General features: G+C 44.1%; 1 protein-coding gene across 3 annotated transcripts in view; it reads right to left on the reverse strand.

The window, feature by feature from the left end:
* Positions 1–19,826, reverse strand: part of Rgs7bp (regulator of G protein signaling 7 binding protein) — a 100,655-nt gene extending 80,829 nt beyond the window's left edge. Inside the window, exons 1-2 of one of the 3 annotated variants that reach the window (XM_052743234.1) lie at positions 18,809–19,826; positions 17,701–17,867 (exon numbers count right to left, since the gene is read on the reverse strand). In XM_052743234.1, the coding sequence (XP_052599194.1) occupies positions 17,701–17,867; positions 18,809–18,973 (332 nt within the window). In that variant the 5' untranslated portion in view covers positions 18,974–19,826. Of the gene's footprint in view, positions 1–17,700; positions 17,868–17,955; positions 18,149–18,553; positions 18,646–18,808 lie in introns of those variants that run through there. The other 2 variants (XM_052743235.1, XM_052743236.1) reach the window with 2 other exon arrangements.
* Positions 19,827–20,046: the final 220 nt, after the last annotated feature.

The following is a 20,046-nucleotide window of genomic DNA, read 5'->3' on the forward strand; positions in this document are numbered from 1 at the left end:
AGAAGAAAGGACGAGCCCCTAAACTACATTCAGTCTTGAGTTACAGAATCCAGGGAAGACTGAGTGCTGGAACGGAAACATATCCCACAGGTCTCACGTTGATTAGCAGAAGAAACTGTTCCTAGAGTGAAGACGCTCCTGAAAATGCAGGAATACCTATGCAGAAATAGCCACGACTCCTTTGCATGGATTGACATGTGTCACTATGTCATATATAGTATTCTCTTTCCATTAAATCCTACTAGCTGTTAAGTCATATAAATATCAAAAAATCAGACTGAGAAAAAATTCCTCTGAGGGCCTCACCGAGATGAGGTGAAATACACATGTCCGGGATTGGGCGTGTATACAGACGACCCCAGACTCTGACATTGGACAGGCCGCTTGTCTTGATCTTGATCATAATAAGATTTTTGTCTCCTGTTTAAGGCAAGAGACTGTCCAAGCTCTAGGATAACTAAGTAGTTTTCCTCTTTCTTTCTTTCTTTTTTGACTTTAGGAAAAATATATAAATACCTGTTATTTATTCTTTTAGGGTCAATTCTGGGAGTGCTTAACAAGTTTCTAAGACTAATTACATAGGTTGCCTTTTATTAGCTAATCACTCAAACCTGAAAATATATCCTCCCTCACCTCCTTTTAAATGAATTTGGCAGGAAATTTGATGAAATGACAGATATTGACAAGCTTTATCCCCCCTTCCCTCAATCATGTGCCATTGTGAAAGCAATAGGGTGTGATAAAAGTCAGTGACAAATGAACATATAAAGCAGGCTTTTCTGAGTTGTTCACACCCAACAACCTGCACATATTCCGAGACAATAACAAGGTGATAGCTAACAGGTGTCTAAGGACTCCTGTTCTCGGGACATTTCTTTTTAGCACACACAAAAAAAATCATGATATCTCACACAGAGATCTGAAGTTTGGAGTCTCTTTTTAAAATATTTCTGTTATTCTTACTTATGTATATATGCGTTTGTCTGTGTATTTTAGTGTGTGTGTGGGTATCCACAAAGGCTAGAGGAAGGTACTGGATCCCCTGGGACTAGAGTTACAGGTACACGCCAACAACCCAACCTGGGTGCTGGAAACTGAACTCACAAGTACTCTTAACCACTGAGTTATCCTTCTAGCTCTAGGAGTCTCTTAGAAAAAAAAAAACTAACTAGCCAGGCTTGGCAATACAATCTTGTTAATCCCAGCTATGTGGGAAACTGAGGCACAAAAATAAAAAATTCAAGGCCTTCCTGAGCCACTAGGTTAGTTCAGGAAAACACAGGCTCAGAGATAGAGCCTGTCTTACACTAAAATGTGAGCGCTGAAGATGTAGATCAGCAAGCAGTAGATCCTTTGCTTAGAGTATGCGAGGCCCTAGGGTCAATACACCATGATACAAAAAGAAAGATGAGGGAGAGAGAGAGAGAGAGAGAGAGAGAGAGAGAGAGAGAGAGAGAGAGAGAGAGAGAGAGAGAAACAAGCCACCAAAATGCCACACTTTTTTCTTCTTTCATGTGGAAATTAGCAGTCAGTCAGGTCTGCCACCCACTTTAGGTACACTGTCACGCGATCTCATCTCACCCCTGCCCTCATCTCCACCGATTCATGTCAGACCTGAGTTTGGAGACCCTGTGTGCCCCGAGTCTTTCTCCTGAGCCCGGCTATTCAGCCCTCTTTGTTTTCCTTCTGCTCCATCCTCCCGTTTTTGGCGATCCAACCCTTTTAGTCAGCACAATTCCCAGAGAGCAAATCCGGCCCTCCTTCCCATTTTCCTTCTTCTTTTCATCTGAATCATTCTCCTTCTTTGCCTTGTTCCCCCTCACATCCCACAGAGTTTCCTCCTCAGAAGCAGGAGAACGCCTTTATAAAGCTGAAGCGATGAGCCAGAGTCTCCTGGAATGAACCTAGATAGGATGGCTTCTACAAGACACTAAACAGATACTTGAACTCGACTCACACTCTGATACGCGAGCTGCAGCGGTACCTGAACAATAACTACCAGGAAAACTTAGGGAATAATTTAAAGCCACTCTAAGTCTGAACAGATTTGGTAGCTTAAAACATACTTCAGCCTCGGAAAACAAAAGATTGAATCTATGAATATAAAAAGAGTTGATATCGCTTGTTTTATGGAAGGAACATTTATTTGTAGAGCCATTCTGCACGATGGTGGATGCTGTGGCCTATAATAATCTGAACAATTTCCTCATGATTCAGCGATGGTACGAGACTCCACCAGATGCTGCCATTGGAATGCAAGCCTCAGACAGTGAGAAAAAGTAACTGGGGGAAGGGAGAGGAATTACAGGACTCACCTGGTTTACAAGACCCATGTCTGTCAAATCCCGTCTTCCCTATGCAGTTGCTTAGGGGAGGGATGAACTGTGTCCTACACAGTGCCAACTTTGATCAGGGACTGCCTCAATCCTCCCCCACCTAGAGGTGCACACAGTGGGGGCTTTTCAAACATTCCAGGTGCGCTTCCCAAAACTGGGGTTCTGGGTCATTTGTGGAGATAAGAACCCATTCTTATCATGGAGCAGTGTATTCTACTCATCTTCCATGAGCAAGCACGTTTCTCTTCTGGGAGACAACAGCTGTCCTCACACAGACATCCATCCCCAAATTACAGTTCCAGAAAGAGTCTGGCCATTTGTTTCCTCATCTAGTTAATTTAGGGAGGGAGAACTTGGAGTCCATCCTCGTAGGGACGGCAGTCTACACTATCTGTCGTTGATGAGCGAGATGAGGGTCATAACAGCCTGACAAGTGGAGTGCTGTAAAAGCTAACAAAGCGTCAGGAAGACAAGAGCTTGAGATTAAGATGGTGGGTATATCTGCCTCACTGTTCGCTCACTGACCCCTTAGTCTGTGCATGCCCCAAGTGCTTCTTGTTACAGACAGATAGGACGGACAAGAGTTGAATATATTTTATTAAATAGAAATAACAACACAACTCCTTGAATATCTGAGACATGCAACTCAAGAAGTTATGAGGGACAATAAGTTATTGTACATTAGGGACAATTTTAGGATTGAATCTCCTTTTGTCCCTTGAATTATTCCTACGTAAAGAATATTTCCATAAGAATAAGGGGAATGATTTGCTCTTTGTAAGACCAATGGGAATGCTTGTGGCAGTGAAAAGTTAGGAATTGATATCCAAGGTGCCATCAGGAAATGGTTTATTGATGAAGACTGCATGAATGGAAACATAAAGAGTTCATATACTTCTCCAGGGAGTGGGTGGCAGGAATGGAAAAGTCTGTCCTGTGAGGATTCCTGTCACCAGCAGGAAGCTGTCTTGTTGGAGCCCCTCCCACACTTGGCGCCATTTCCTTTTTATTCCTGTGGCCACTGGTGTCCTAGAAGGGAGCTGGGTGGACAATGTTGTTGAAATGATGGGACGTCCAGCTTCAGCTAAAATGCCTTGCACTGGAATGAAGCAGGCTTCTTCCTCAAATGACCTAGAATTCCAAGTTGGATCAAAGTCTCATCCTACAGGGTCATTTTTAGGACTTGCATAGTTGATCAGCCAAGAAAGAAGATGCCAGATGGAACAATTTGAATAAACATGATTATGAGGGGGAAAAATTCTGGAAAATTTGGGGTCCAGAGAAAAGTGCTGAGGCTTCGGGAATGCAGAGCCAAGATCCATTTTCATGTTCCTGACAGCTTCAATCAGGCCATCATTTTGTTAGTTTTCTTTCCTCTTGTTTTTCTCTTCTGGGAAACTTTAAAAACCTCACATCAGCAATGTGCCTGGTAAGGAAGATCCTCAATTGGAAATGTGTCCAGGGCAGGGGAGAGATTCTGAAATAATAGTGTGTGGCAGAAGAAGGGAAGGACTGTGACCCTGGGATCAGGAAAGAAAAGTTTTGTGGGGACAAAAATAGAGAAACCAGCACCAGAGAGACCAATGTTGAAACCCCAACAGGCCACACACCTCAACATTTCAAACTGCCAATTTATTACAAAATGGAGATTTAAAGGTCTCTAACATTTTGGGTGCTTGAGAGAGCTTGTCCATGTGCCTCACCTAGAATTCAGAGACAGTTCTGAATCTTGCTTACACTGCGTAGGGTTGCCATCTTGGAACAATAGGGCAAGTTCTACATTAAACCAGAAGGAACTCAGCCCTGGAATTCTCCCACTGGTGAAATAACCCCAAGGCCCACGCACTACAGAGCTTGGTTCTGTGAGTAGGTCACTGTAAATAGGTTGGTTGGTCTGTCATATACAGGTAAAAGCACTTCTCACTCAGCATGAATGCTTGAAAAATATTAATTTTTCTGTATCGTAAGTGTCCTAGTAAAGGTATTCTATTGCTGTGAAGACACACCGTGACCACGGCAACTCTCATTAGGACAATATTTAATTGGGGGGAGGGCTCTCCTACAGTTTCAGAGGTTAGTCTGTTATGATCTTGATGAGGAGTCCAGTGGGCATGCAGGCAGATGTGGTGCTGAAGCTGAGAGTGCTACATCTTGCAGGCAACAGGAAGCTGACTGACTGTCACATTGAAGGAAGCTTGAGTGAAAAAGAGACCTCAAAGCCCACCCTCACAGTGACACACTCCCTTTGGGGGCCATTTTCTTTCAAACCACCATAGAAAGCAAATTTTCTTTCACTTGAACTCATTAAATCAGAAAAAAGTATGTGCAAAGGGTGTAGGACATGTAGTAAACTACCTGAGAGAGAAACCACAGCTTTACATCTCTTAACATATTCAAATTCCTATTCCTGGCCAGGTGTGATGATGGTGTAGGCATGTGGCCTCTGTTACTTGGTAGATAGACTGAGGAAACATTTAAGCCCAGGAGCTCCAGGCCAGCCCAAGCAAGATACTGAGGTTCCCATCTCAAAAAATGAAGTAAATAAAAATAAAGTCTTTTGAGTCCAAGACCGAATAGTGGCTTCCGAGGTTTCCCATGGCACAATGCCCAAGACCACACAAAGAAAAGAGAAAGGGCATTTCTATTTACCTCTCTGAGCATCATATCCTTTCCTTAGCCAGTCCCCATTGATCCAAGCTGACTGCCGCTTCCCTTAGGATTCAACTTTGATCCCTGGACATTCCTACTGAAGCACTGTTCCCACCATTTTGTAATGATTTGTTTATAAGTCAGTTTCGATACAAATGCTAGGCATCCATCCTCAAAGACGGAACTATTTTCATTCATCTTTATACTTCTGGAGCCTAGTACACCATCTGGCTCATCATGGAGGAAATGTGAGGGGAGGGGAAGGAAATACCGAGGACTTTTTTTTCCCATTTTGCTTACAAGCTCGTTTCCACCAGTTTTGTTAAATGTCTTCCCCTGGGACTGGGGAGATGGCTACAGCACTTCTCACACAAGTGTGAAGACCTGAATTAGGGTTCCAGAACCCATGTAAAGTCAAATGTGATAGTTCACACCTGTAATCCAATGTTCTTATGGAAAGATGGGAGACAGAGACAAGAGGATGCCCAGTTCATGGGCCAGCCAGCCTGGCATGTGTAACTCTTGTCTCAAACAAGATGGAAGGTGATAGCCCATGATTGAGGTTAGACTCTGAGCTTCATATGTGCACTCACATATGTACACATCTGCACTCACATACACACACACACACACATCACAGACATGCACACACACAGAGTGAGAGATCCTGCCCTTGACTTCAGGGGAGAATCCCTTTGGCTGATAAACCAGGAATGTTTATTCTTCCTGGACCATGGGCACAAAGAGAGATGTATGCATGAAACTTGGAATCATGGAAGCCCCATGTTATGTTCCTGGCCGATGAGGTATTCATGTAAATTGCTGTATGAGTCTTCTGTGAGAGTCTTTTACACAGGGACACATGTAATTGACTAATATCTTCATTTGCTGCCTAACCTTCCCAGGACACAGATACAATTTCTGGAGCTACAACAACATCGGGAGGGAATGGCCTGCAGCATGAAGTCACTGTCTGATCATGTGACTTAATAGCTGAAGATAATTCTGAATTGACAACACAGTCCTTTCTTTCTTTCTTTCTTTCTTCCTTCCTTCCTTCCTTTCTTTCTTTCTTTCTTTCTTTCTTTCTTTCTTTCTTTCTTTCTTTCTTTCTACATGCCAAGGCTAATTCATTCTTAAGACAATTATGCTTGCTTTCCCCTCAGCCTTGAAATGCTTTTTGCTCAGATTATCACAAGATTGGTTCCTTTTGAAAGTCAGATATCAAGGCACAACATCACATTGGAAGGGCCTCTTTCACCATACTGTCCGAAAGTCGCTGAGTGTCTTTCATTGGTAATTCTTTAATGTTAAGATCTTGTTTTGATTTTGCCACTGCATTTACCACTATCTGAAATACTCTTTCTAATTTGTATTTCTTGGTCTCCCTGGTCCCACAGTGTGACTGCTAGGACCTTAGCTGTTTCATAGTGGCTGGAAGAATGTGTGGCTCCTGGGGGTGCTGACTTCTGGGTTGGAGAGGAATGAGAGAGGGAGAAAGGGTTGTAAGAGCAAGGGGGGTCAGAATCATGATGGGAAAAAAAATCACAGAAATAGCTGACCCAAACTAATGGGAGGGAGCTCATGAACTCTGGACTGACAGCTGGGGAGCCTGCATGGGACCAAACTAGGCCCTTTGAATGTGGATGAAAGTTGTGTGGCTTGATGCGTTTGTGGGTCCCTTGGCAATGGGACCAGGACTTATCCCAGGTACACGAACTGGCTTTTTAGACTGCATTCCCTATGGTGAGATGCCTTACTCGGCCTTGATGCAGGAAGGAGGGGCTAGGTCCATCCCCAACATGTTATGACAGCCTGTGTTGACTACCCAAGGGAGGTCTTACCCTCTATGAGGAGGGGATGGGGGTAGGTGGGATGGAAGTGGGAGAAGATGAGGGAGGGGGAACAGGGGTTGGTATGTAAAAGGAAAGGAAAATTTATATATATATATATGTGTGTGTGTGTGTGTGTGTGTGTGTGTGTGTGTGTGTGTGTGTGTGTATAGAGGCTAAGAAGATAGCTCAGGAGTAGAGTATTTGTCTGGTGGATGCAAAGCTCTGGATTCCACCCCTAGCACCAAATAAATAAATGAATACAAATTTTAAAACAAAAACAACAAAAGAAGATATTACCATACACATCGGATTACAGTTTAGGGAATTTACTGGATAAACGCGGTTATGACTTAACTCTACAATGCTGTTTACGTAAGCTATTGCACTCTAAGTTCAATGTCCTTTGACGAACTCATTACAATCTTGACCTCAGCTTATCTGGTTGTTGTATCATGTGGCTCCTGCACCTTTCATTCGTAACAGTTCACCATAGTTTAGCTGTTCAGTAAATCTCCGTTTACTAAAGGAGATTTAAGATGTTTCTGTTTGTTGGTTTTTGTTTCTGAGGCCCACTTAGTGTCAGGTAAAGTTTTAAGAACTAACTTCTCACCCATTCAGTGGGCCTGATCCAGTTGGGGGCTCCTCAGCTATTGGTTCATAGTTCATATGTTTCCATTCGTTTGGCTATTTGTCCCTGTGCTTTATCCAACCTTGGCCTCAACAATTCTCGCTAATTGGACTCCTGGAGCTCCACCTGGGGCCTAGCCGTGGATCACTGCATCCAGTTCCCTCAGTCGTTGGATGGGGTTTCTAGCACGACAATTAGGGTGTTTGGCCATCCCATCACCAGAGTAGGTCAGTTCGGGCTGTCTCTCGACCATTGCCAGCAGTCTGTTGTGGGGGTATCTTTGTGGATTTCTGTGGGCCTCTCTAACACTTTGCTTCTTCCTATTCTCATGTGGTCTTCATTTACCATGGTCTCCTATTCCTTGTTCTCCCTCTCTGTTGTTGATCCAGCTTGGCTTGATCTGTTTGGGAGGCATCCAGGCAGTGGGACCCGGTCCTGTGGTCATTGCATGAGTTGGCGGTTTGAAACCTGGAGCTTATACAGGGTTGCTTGGCTCGGTCTGGGAGGAGGGGACTGGACCTGCCTGGACTGAGTCTACCAGGTTGATCTCAGTCCTGGGGGAGGCTTTGCCCTGGAGGAGGTGGAAATGGGGGTAGGCTGGGGGGAAGGGGAGGGGGGCGGGAGGGGGGAGAACAAGGGAATCCGTGGCTGATATGTAGAACTAAATTGTATTGTAAAATAAAATAAAATTAAAAAAATAAAACAAAAATAAAAAAATAAAATAATAAATAAATAAATATCTACCCCCCAAAAAAAGAACTAACTTCTCGAGTACCACTCGAGATACTTCCACCTGGCCTTATCTTATTCCACATTCCATCTTATGAAAATTATCCTCAGATCATTTCAAAGGCACTTGGCCTAACTCCCTGCCCTCCAACGTGGTTTCTGAACTTCACATAGTTTATGTTGCTAAAAGGCAGAAAAAGATTCTTAATTTTTTGGGGGGAGGGGCAACGAGGGGGGAGCTCATCCTTCTGTTCTGGTTTTCAATGTAAGTAGTCTGGCAGGCCAAAGTGAGACTAGAATTACAGTCTTGATATTCAGAAAAGTGGCTACTTTCTCTTTTGGCTAAATATGCCTCTTCATACAGAGAGCATGTGTGAGGAGTGATGGGATACGGTTCTCCTGCTGTCTGGACTTAAAGAATAAAAAGTGTTTGGAAGTAGTAGAAGACAAGGCTAAGGAATGAGTTGTGTATGTGCCAGACATTGTTAGTTTTTTTCAAAGCTCCAGCTGTCCTTTTTTTCCCTTAGTAATAATATCTTTATTTTTATAAGAAAGAATACTAAGAAAAGAATACATTGTCCATCCAGAGAGTGTACAGGGGCTATGTGACCATTAGATGAAGTTCCAGACCAAGCTCTGGTTGGAACTCTTTAATGGCCCTGACTCTCTTCTTTTTTTCCTGGGGTCTAGGGCTGGCACTCCTATCAGTCTTGAGTCATAAAATGAGGTTGAGGATGAACCCCAAGAACTAGGAATAAGGGTAGAGTCATGGTTTCCTGAGCCTCCATATGTAATTCTGAATTGAATTGTCCATTCCAAGGCTCTTCTGCGAGGGAATAAACCTCTGGTGTCTTTGAAGTTTTTTTTTTTTTTTCTTAATGTAGGCAAACAAAATGCTCTTGTAGGATGATTAAAAAAAAAATCCAATGCCTAGGCTGCATCCCAGGCCTACTAAATCAGAAATTCTAGGCATGAAAGTCAGGAGCTATGAATGTTTAAAGCTGCATCTGTGGTTCCCCTGGGTAGCTCAGGCTGAGAATCACTGTGTTAGGCCAGCAGGTCTCTATGTAGTATGTTCCAGAGTCTCTGGGGGGAATATGATGATGCTTGTTAACAGTCTGGACTTCCGGTCCTCCTGCCCAGAATGTTGAGATTTTTCAGACCTGAAGGCAGGTGATTTCCATACGGATGGTCCAAGGATCACATTAGAAAAACACTGCTTTAGGCAACGGGAATCTTTGGAAGTCTTCAAAGCATAGAGGTAAGAAGATCAGAAAGACATTTAGGGAGGCTTAGTTTGGAGCCAGTAACTAAACTGAAGACAAGGGGTGAGGGATTGAAGGCAGGCAGATCAGTTGGGAGGCAGAGAGCAGGAGATGTCCTGGGTAGATACACCTCTGAGCTCAGGATGGTTACAGATGTGTTGAAAAAAGGAGGCTCAGCGTACACCGAGAATAATAAAACACGATAGGAGGCTATTGGTGAGGGGAACTTCAAGGTAGCCGTAATGACTGAAGAACCAACCAGGTTGTGGCTCCTTCGAATCCGTGACGTTAGTGCTCACTCTTAGCTTAATATGTGTCTGTAGCTGAGAATGTGGGCTTTTTGTTGATCTGATTGCATCCATGGTCTTCCATTGGTCAGAAACATTTGTTTGTAAAACACTTCAATTTAAAGGTGTGGATACTTTATCCAACAAGATCTGATCTCATAAGTAAGTTTGCTCTGTGTGTGTTTAAATCTGTATGTAACTGTATATAAACAACTGAATTTTTCATAAGGTGATATATATATATATATTGTGGAGGTTGAGGAGATGGGTAAATCAGTAAAAAGGAGGACCCCAGTTCAAACCCCAGAACTCATAATCAAGAGCTGTGCAAGGTGGTACAACAGTGTAACCACAAGGCTGGGGAAGTGGCGGCTAGAGTAGGGATTCTGGGACTTGCCGACCAGACAGTCCTGCCGAACCAGCCAGCTCTAAGTTCAGTGAGAAACTCTGTCTTTCTAAAAGTAAAGTGGGCAGCAGTTGCGGCAAACATCCGATGTCAACCTCTCATCTTGACATTTGTACATACACACAATCTTATTTTCCAAAGTAGAGAAATAAATAACCGGACAATTGAGTTACCACTATGGCCGTGCCATGTCCTGGTACCTCCCTAGCAAGCAGCACAGCCACGCTCTCAAGGACCGAAGGTTTAAAGAACAATTCTAAAAGGCCATCTCAGTGGCTAGTGATTATTTACTATCCAAAATGAGGCCACAAGCCAAGTTTTGTGTAATGACCTAAATTAAATATTACCTTACACTATTTGCTGTAATAATGAAGGAGTAAGCCCCAGGAATGCTTCCTTGTCATGTTCCTCAAATTAGTATATCAGTTTTAAAATTATAGCATAGAAAAAAAATAAGTCAACTCTGGTAAAAGCGGCACACAATAACTAATCTCTCCATACTTACCAAAGTCAAGATAAGAGTTCAAGAATGGATTTTAAAATACCTGTTAAACTTAATAAAAATAAAAGACACAGCACTGTGGAACTTGCTACTCAGGATGCAGACATGAAAGAAACATGACCTTGTTCTTCAGCACTTTATTATTTAAATAATGAAGCCATGGTAGATCTTCTAAAGTTCATTTTAGATTCAATTTTCTCTCTAATGGGAACATTAACTAAGAAAACCCTAACAAGGTGAAAGCCATTAGATCTGTTTGACAGGTTAAAAAAAGGGGGACACTTCACAGGCAATAGGAGATCACTTTCCGTGAGTCCATACCGCACTGAGTTTAGTTACTGATACCGGTCTCTTACAAGCAGGACATAGTGGTGCAGGACTGTAATCTCAGAAGTTGGGAGGTTGAGGCAAGAAGATAGAAAGTTTGAGGGTGGCCTGAGATGCAAAGAGCAACCAGATTAACAAACAAACCAACGAAGCGAGCACTCTTTTCAACCTGGTGTGTGTCAATGCCTTGTCACTTGCTGGGGGTGTTGCTTATGGCTCTTAGGTAGCAATGTTAGCACCAGGAAGGGACCACTGCTTGCTCATCCTCCTGCGCAAACTGAGGAGGGAAAGTGAGTGATGCTTCATGTAAGGGACCGTTGGGTGGTCTCTTTCTCACTCTCTTGTGGTTGTGTTTTTGGTTTACCTTCATATACCAACAGTTAAATCAGATCAAACAAGGTGCTAGCCATATTGGAGACTTGGAACATATCCATTTCTCTCTATTGTCACAAATTTCACCCCTACAAGAAACTACAGTTGTGCAAATAAAAAACATTTCATCGTGGGTTGTCATTTTGTGAAAGTGGAGGGTATGTAGAAAGTTCTGAACAAAACTCTACCTTCACTGTCCTCCTCCCCTTTAGAAAAGCAGAATCAAGAATGTTTGTGGTGTGTTGAATTATGTCCTCCCCAAATTTACACACTGAATTCCTACCCCTGAGTACTTCAGAATGTGACCTGTTTTGGGAAATAATGTTCTGCAGGTATGAGAAGTTAAACTAGAGTAAGATCACACTGGACTTCTAACTGGGGTGGACTCCTAATCAATATGTTGGGCGTCCTTGCAAAATGGGGAACTTTAGAGACAGACATACTCACAGGGAAATGCCAAGTGAAGAGGAAGGTAGAGATGCTTCAACAAGCCAAAGAACGTCCGAGACTGCCAGCAAACCACTCAAAGCTAAGGGAGAATCTTGCTTATAGCCAACTTTGTCAACATTTGGGCCTGGCCTCACTTCCACAGCTCTGAGTCCACGTGTTTCTGCTGTTTGAGCCACCTAGTCTATGGCATTTTTTACATCACAGCTCTTGCCACTGGATTCAGAGTTGTGATTCTGTCATCACTGAATAGCATATCCCTAACTTGTCTCTTGCTACCGAGCCAGAGAGATACTTTCTCTTTAAGGAAAACGCATATATAGGAAGGGAAGATGAAAGTCGGAGTGGATGTCCTGACATGCCTGCCAACCACAGGTCTCTTAGCTGACAGCTGAGGCTGCCACTGCCCACCTAGTATATCCTCCATCATGAGACTCAAAGAAAGCTGTGGGAACTGCACCCATGATCACCCTGCGCTTCCTCAATCTTTCACCCCACATAACTGCTGCTGTCTCAGCCAGAGTGTCAAAAGGGACACTGTGAATAAATGCTGTTCTCACCCTTCTCTCTCTCACACATCTACTTCTGAACACATAGGGCAAAGGAATAGAACAGAATCAGCTGGAAGTGGGGCTAGAAAATATGGAATTTTAAAAAAAAGTCAGAGTAGAAAATGAGTAAAACGGAAACACACTGAAGGGGGGGGGGGGGGGGGGGGGGGGGAGGCGGGAACACTGACCTAGCAAGGAAAACATTGTGGTTGAGAGTGTCAGCACAAGGAAAACATGGCTGGGGGCAGAGGGACTCACAGACCCTGTAGTTAAGCCCTCCATGATATTCAGAACATTGCAGCAGACGGCCATCAGGGAATTAGGATGCTTTATTGTGAACGGAGTGTATGTTCAGATTCCCCCAACTTTTTTTTTTTTTCGATTTCTGTCACTGAACTCTCCGTGTGGTGCTTATGACTTTCACAGCTCAGTTCCATAAACGTATGCCCCTGTGATTCTACATCAACTAATGAAGAATACTGGAATAATGAAGTCAGGAGGCTGAGAGGTCATTGAGCTCAACTCTGTCACTTAGGTGTACAGTGAATTTAGCAGAAATGTCCAATGTCATGTAGCCCACAAAGAACCAAGGTAAAGATTTGGTAAGTATTCTATGACTTATGACTGCTCTAGGTTGACTTACATAAAGAAAATAATTCTAAACTGACTTTCAAGCCTTCACATCTCCACATCATTTGTAAAGTATTCAAGAATAGGACATTAGATGGCTCTCTAGGGGCGTTTTCAATATAGAAAATACCTCAGAAGATAATGTAAGAAAGAAAGGTAAACAAAATTTATTCCAGCTAAAGCATTTATTTGAAAAGCATTTGATAAATTAATATAAAAATTTCAATAAGTGTTTCTTGGCAATCTGAGTTTTCGATGTTTAAGTAGTTATAAAAACACTGACCTGAACGTAATAACAGCACTCACTATATGATAGCCAGTTTCTCCACAACGCCATGAGATTTGGTCCTATTACTCATTGACCTTATTTGACTTAAGAACCTGAGGAGAGGGTGACAATCCTTCTTCCAAGGTCATACCATTTGTAAATAGCAGCACTGACAGTCTGGTCCCCAAGTCTGTGTTCTTAGGCCCTGAACCAGATGGCCACTGGCCACACTGTGAAGCAATCTGCTTATTGACTTACATGTGTGTCCTTAGTAAGCAGTGAAGTGAAGACAGGGCTTTATCCAGATCTAATCTACTTTAGAGTCAATGCTCTTCCTAATCTTGCCTCTCACATTATCCCATTTACACCTCTTTATAAGATCCCGCCTGCTCCCCTCTTCACTTTGACTCTGCAAGAGCCATTAAGATAAGGTATAGTTGTGAGGAGGTCTCAGTCCAACACAGACACCATACAAGCAGAGGGACGCGATCCTCACCACAGCCCCTAGCCACTGAACAGCTCTGGAGCTTTCTGGAGGATGTTGGCTCCTTGGGTGTCCCTCTTTTGTCCTTCCAAGAAAGGACTGTGGTTGATAGGGTCAGCACTACACAAGAGAGACTTGAGTTTTAGTCTCAGAGCAGCCTCCGATGGGGACAGGCTGGACCCATGATGCTTACTCTGTCTATGAGCCCACACAGTCCTCTCAACGGCCTGGGATCAAGCATGACAATAAATTGATAAAGAACTGAGTGAGGTTCAGAGCAATTAATTCCACAAAAGTCTTAAAAGATAGTAAACATCCCCAAAGTGTTCCACTTCCCAATCTCCATATGCACTGTGTTAAGTTGCATCCAATGTCCCTTTTATCTTCCTAACCTCAGAATCCTAACTATAAAGTTCCAAAGAGCCCTAAGAATTCTTTGAAGGTGTCTCATTTTGGAAAGGAATTCCAATGAGACAGGGTTTAGATTGTTGCCTTCCTCTGATATGTGTATGTGTATGCACATGCACACCACACACACACACACACACACACACACACACACACACACACACACACCACATATTCACACCACACACACACACACACACACACACACACACACACACCACACCCCCAAACAGTGCATAGTAATGCTATTTTGACCTGCCTATTAAATCAGTTTTCCATATTTTGTGCTTAAAGAAGTTTGTGGACCATTTTCAGTATTGATCTTTAAACATTCTAACCCCACCACCACCCCAGGTGTACTATCTAGAAAAGGATTTGGGTTGTAAAGACATAATAGCTTGGCACTCCTGTCCGAGGAGACTTTGCAGTCACCTATCAGGGTCAATTCTGATGAACCTTATACTTTGAAAGTAAAGGACATGCTGGATCAGCCCCTGATCCAAACACAGTATGAGATAATGTGTAATCATATTGGTAAAGATGACTTTCCTACCCAGAGCTAGTCTGCGAGAACACTATCATCCCCAGAAGGCTTCAGTTAGTTGGGGATGAGAGTCATAATGTATTTGTGGCATCATTCTAAATTACTTTTGTCTTTTTGCCTTCCAATCTTGCTTCATTTTCTTTTTCCTGTCTGTTTTTAATTGTACCTCCTTCCTCCCTCCTTCCAAATTCAGCTCCTGGGCTAGGAAGAGGTGGTCTGTGCTGTAAGAAATAAGTAAGTTCAGTTACTCTCTGAAGTCCTGCCTTAACAGTCTCTGTATTCCTACAAATAGCAGAACATTAGTGTTGTGATGGGCAGTTAATGCACAGGCATTTTGACAAATGCAAAGAGCAAGTTTTGTGTTTCTCTGTTTCCTACAATGTCTACTGTTTTATCACAAGCTATATTTAGAGTAGGAAAGAATGGCGTCAACAAATAATCGAGTGTTAATCATATTGATGGTGACAGCATCTTTAAAGAAAACTTATTGAGGTATCCTTTATGTACTACAAATTAACTTATTTTTAGTGGGAAGTTCAATGACCTTTAGTAAACATGCAAAGTTCTAGAAGTACCACTATTGTCCGATTCTATAACATTTCTATTATACTGAAAGGAGAGATACTCTCTACTCCCATCAGTCTCAGGTAATCACTAATATACTTTCTGTCTCTATGGATTTGCTATTTCTGAGGGAAAGACATTCAATATAAATAAAATCATATATGTGTGACATTTTATGACTTCTTTTAGTTAGCTTATTCTTTTTAAAATTCACCCATATTTTAGCAATAATAAAAAAACCCCATTCATATAACACCCCTTTGTATGGCAGCAGTAGGTAGAGAAGAGAGTAGGATTTCAGAGGAAAGGAAATGTGGGGTTCAATACAGTCTGCAGCACTTTGTGCTGAGTCTTTGCAGAGCTCCCTAGTATCTCTGAGATAGAGTTTCAGACCAGGAATAGCAATCCTTCTCTCAGACGACAGATAATAGACACTCAGTAAACTCAAGTCTCTCCTTTGTCCAGCAATCTGTGTGCTTCTCACCCCCTGCCTCAAACTGTGCAGTGAATCTTACAGCCTCGCTACAGCTTTCATGTCAAGTTTGGAATGAGAAGCACATAATAAAGCAATATCAGAAACAGGATTCCACCAAAGGGAATCATGTCCTTCATTAGTGGAGCCCAGATGGTAGGGAACTAAGGGGATTTTCTTCAGTTATATACTGTCACTTCTTATAAAGAATGTTAAATTGTATTGAATTATTTTTAAAGGGGGAAAGGTGTCCAATTCTATGCTAGACTATTGTGCCATTTATGTTTATAGAGATCTAAGAAGACCCTTGTTGCCCACCAGTTCTTATAAAAACTGCCTCCATTAGCATTAACCCCAGATTAACAGATAAGCAAGCAGGGAAGGGTTGCCAGGTTCAGGGCAAATCCAACCCACTTCGCATCCTCAACTCTCAACATTTATCCAGTATGGTCAGATCTTCCCTAAGTGATTCGGAGAGCTCACTTCACAAGGACAGCAAAATCAATTGACTCGAACCCCTGCTTGTTTCTCCAGCCCCCCCCCCCTCTGATTGGAATATGTTCTCATTTTGAGTGTCCACTAAAAGGAGCTCTGGATATGACCCCATCTTGAATTTATGGAGATGTTCACATGTAGCTATGAGCATCAAGTCCCTGTCCTCCCCAGTCAATGTTTCTCCACTTTTCAGTTCGTCATTACCCCACGTCACTCTGCATGTTGCTTTTTCTTGGTGTTTGTTATTGCTATATCCTGACACACATGCTTCCCCACTACTTTCCAGGTTCACTTTCTGTTAAATACAGTGCCATAGAAAAGGCTACAGCTTCTCCATAGCACTCCTAAATAAAACAGGTCTGCATGGTGTTCTGTGTATCCCTCACTTCAAGTGAATGAAACTTAACTTTTTCGTGAAATAAAATTCCTGTTGTCAAACATAAATGAGTTATTTAAAATAATTAACATGATTTTCTCAACTTTGTATGCCAGTAATGTTATTGTATATCGTTGAAGATGGGAAAGAAGGATATTAATTCTGTTTCCTAAGTGATCGGTCCGCCGCATCATTAGGTGAATAGATGCATCTACTCTTGTCTTATGAAAAAGCCACACTCACAAAGAAAAATCGGACCAAGACTAGATGGGGACTCATCAAGCACTTACGGTGTCTCTGAAAGGAGGCTCATAACGCCTCTGGGTGTACCTAGTTTGACCACGGCAACTGTTGTCAAATCGCTGGTTCTTTTCCTGATCCTGAGGTCCAGATGGAGAAGATGGGATCCCAGAAAGGGGGTTTGCATTTACTCCATTAGCATCTCCCGTGGATTTGAGAATCCACAAATGTGATAGAAATAAATAAAAACGAGGCGTGGGGGATACATCTAGCTGATGTTAACTCAAATTTGTCAGTATCCCCAATGTGCAAAAACAAAATAAAACAGCAGCATCGACAAAACACCTTTACTTGGGTCAAAAACCTCCCTTTCACATCTAGTAAAAGAATATACTTTTTGCCTAAGATTTTATTTTACTCACTTTAAGCAGCACCATAGGAATGTATCACGTGGCATAAATAGTTTACTAAATCTGAGGTTTAGCAGAGATTTTCTCTCTCCAGCATCAGCCTTTTGTCCAGCAGTAGATTACAAAATCATCTTCAAAAAGGATCATGTAACTTTAATGGACAGACATCCCCCTCCCCGAAATTGTAAGCTCCCAATTCCAGTTAATTAACTGAAAGTTAACTTTTTAAAACTCAGTTAATGACCAAAATCACACACGTGCATATATTTGTGTTGTCTGTCTGTCTGTCTTTCTTTCTATCTATCATCCCAGTCACACAGCTTTCATATTAAGGGCTCTCTCATCTCGGGATGATGGGTTAAAATCAGATTTGCTTTGTAGCGATCATTCTGAGGCTCCAGTCACCACAGAATTCTGCCAGCAGCATCCATGCATCATGTACACGAATTACCAGATAAAGTCAAGCGTCTCCTACCCTGAGATGGCAGCCAGCTTCTGGTGTGCCTGACGGGCCATTTCACAGCCTTTGGTTCTTGTCTTGTGCATTTCCGCCCGGAGCGAGGGGCAACTGACCGAGACATCCCCAATAGAAATGACCAACTCTCGGTACAGAGCCACTTGTGTGTTGAACTCTTGGACAAGCTGGAAAACAAGCCAGTTTCTTTCACTAAACATTCACTTATCATCAGACACTTAACTATTTTCGTGTTCGTAAACAGATTTCACTGACCTCTGTCTGGGCTGGCACCCCAAATCTCCAGCTAATGACCTGTTTTAAATCTCAAGACACAAAGTGGCGAGTCTCTTTATCCAATGCCAATGTTTATTTTTCCTCAGCAAGCTAGCCATGGAAGCTCCAACTGCGGTCCCAATTGCCCCCACTTTCAGACTCGGTTTCTGAAGAGCAAGAACATCTTTGAGAAGCTATCAAGCCACTCCCAGGCCACTGGAGAATGATGCCGAGGGCTCTGAAATAGATGTCTCTCTGCTCCTGCTAGGATACTGATTTGAAGTCACACACACACACACACACACACACACACACACACACACACACACGCACGCACAAAGTAGGACACAACAGGCAAACCTTTCCCTTCCTGCCTGACCGCTGAACGCTTCTGGTTTGGACCCTGACAGAAAGACTGGCCACTTCCTGTCCTCTGCGCTGGGACCCTTCATCGCCTCTGCAGCGCTCCTGGGCTCTGTTTGGGTTTGTTTGTGACTGTGTCACCACCAAGCCGCACCCCCACCCTCTTTCCCTGGCGAGCCAGCCTGTTCACCCTCCCTCGCGTCTACCACCATTCTTCCCGGGGTAGAGGCATCACCTTTAGCCTCTGACTCCCAGGATCCAGACCCATGACTCTTGTCTTGGCAGGGCCATTTCGACCTGGGTGTCACCCCGCATCTGGGGGAGTGCAGATTTAAAAATAGTACATCATGCACGTGATCGGCATGGCGAGGAGGCTTGAGGGTGGGGAGTGGTTGGCACTCAAGCAAACGATTAAGATACACGACTCCCACAACCCCCCCCAGGGAGAAAAGGGGGGGAAAAAAGGGAAAAAGGCGCAGTTTTCACCCACCATCTTGCAGTCGTCCAGGGCTCGTTGGGTTTTGTGGGCGCTTTCGGAGCCGCTGCCCCTGCGCTCCCAATCCCCGCTCTGCAGCGGAGGCTTGCTGATCTGGAAGATCGAGGAGCGGGTGGACCGGCTGGGGCGCTTTTTGCGCCCATTCGGTGCAGAACTCATGCATACACATCCACCAAGCCGAAGCCGCTGGTGCAGTGCGCCCCGGCGCGGGCGGCCCGGTGGTTGCCCCTGCACGCCGCCGCGGAGCAGCCGGAGCCCCGACCCCGAGGCGCGCGCGGCTCACAAGGTTGCGGCTGGCTGCGCGGGTGGGTAACCTTCAGCTTGAAGGAGAGCCGGGGAAGCGCTGCCTGTGCGGTGCAGCATCGCTTCCACTAGCAGCGACGAAGAGGCGCGATCAAGTTCTGCTCAGCAGCCTTGCCGACCCTGTCCCGGGAGCTGGACGCTGCTGGCGCGGGCTTGCACCGCCTTCCTCTCGGCATGGATTGACAGGCTGAGCGAGGAGGAACGCGCCGCCGGGCGGTTCCGAGTTTCCATTCAGATGGGGGAAGCAGCGTTCAAAAGCCTGCGCTGCAAGGTGGGGGGCGGGAGGGGGTGTCTCTCTTGCTTCGGTGTCTTCCCGCAGCGGTGCGCGGTTCTCCTTTCCCCTCCCTCCACGGTCGCCAGGCCTGGAAGGGGCGAGCTGTTCCGCAGAAGGCAACTGGCGCTAATCTGCGCCTTGATCCCTCGTCTCTGCTGGCTGCTCTGTGTGAGGATCCCAGATGAATCCGTGGCGGGACTGGCAGACGCACGGAGTCGGTCCGGCTGACGTTGGTCGTGGCCCGGCACATTGATAGGACAGGAATACTAATGTGATCCGTCCATACAATCTCCTTCCCTTCCACAGTTTATGCACTTATCCAATCAAATTCCCGGGAACATCAATTGCAATATTACTTCATCTGCTCTATTATTAGAAGCGAAAAGTGTCATCGGAGTGGAGAACATTGCCACATGCTGGGACCTAAACATGGATTTCAAACAAACCGATTGGGGCTTAGGACCGCTGTCATCTGAGAGGAGACTTTTCAGGGGCCATGGGAGGGAGGGAGGTATTTTGTTTCGAAAGGAAGCTCTCTTGATAAAGTCCAAGGATAGCCTTGTTTCCCTGAGTTGCTTTTGTTTGGTCTTTATTCCTGGGAGGGGCAGTGAGGTGAAGGCACAGTCTCCTTCACTCAAGTTGGTACTCATCCTCA

Source organism: Peromyscus californicus, unplaced genomic scaffold (genome assembly GCF_007827085.1).
Source record: "Peromyscus californicus insignis strain IS unplaced genomic scaffold, ASM782708v3 Scaffold_18__1_contigs__length_77618521, whole genome shotgun sequence".
NCBI classification, from domain to species: Eukaryota; Metazoa; Chordata; class Mammalia; order Rodentia; family Cricetidae; genus Peromyscus; species Peromyscus californicus.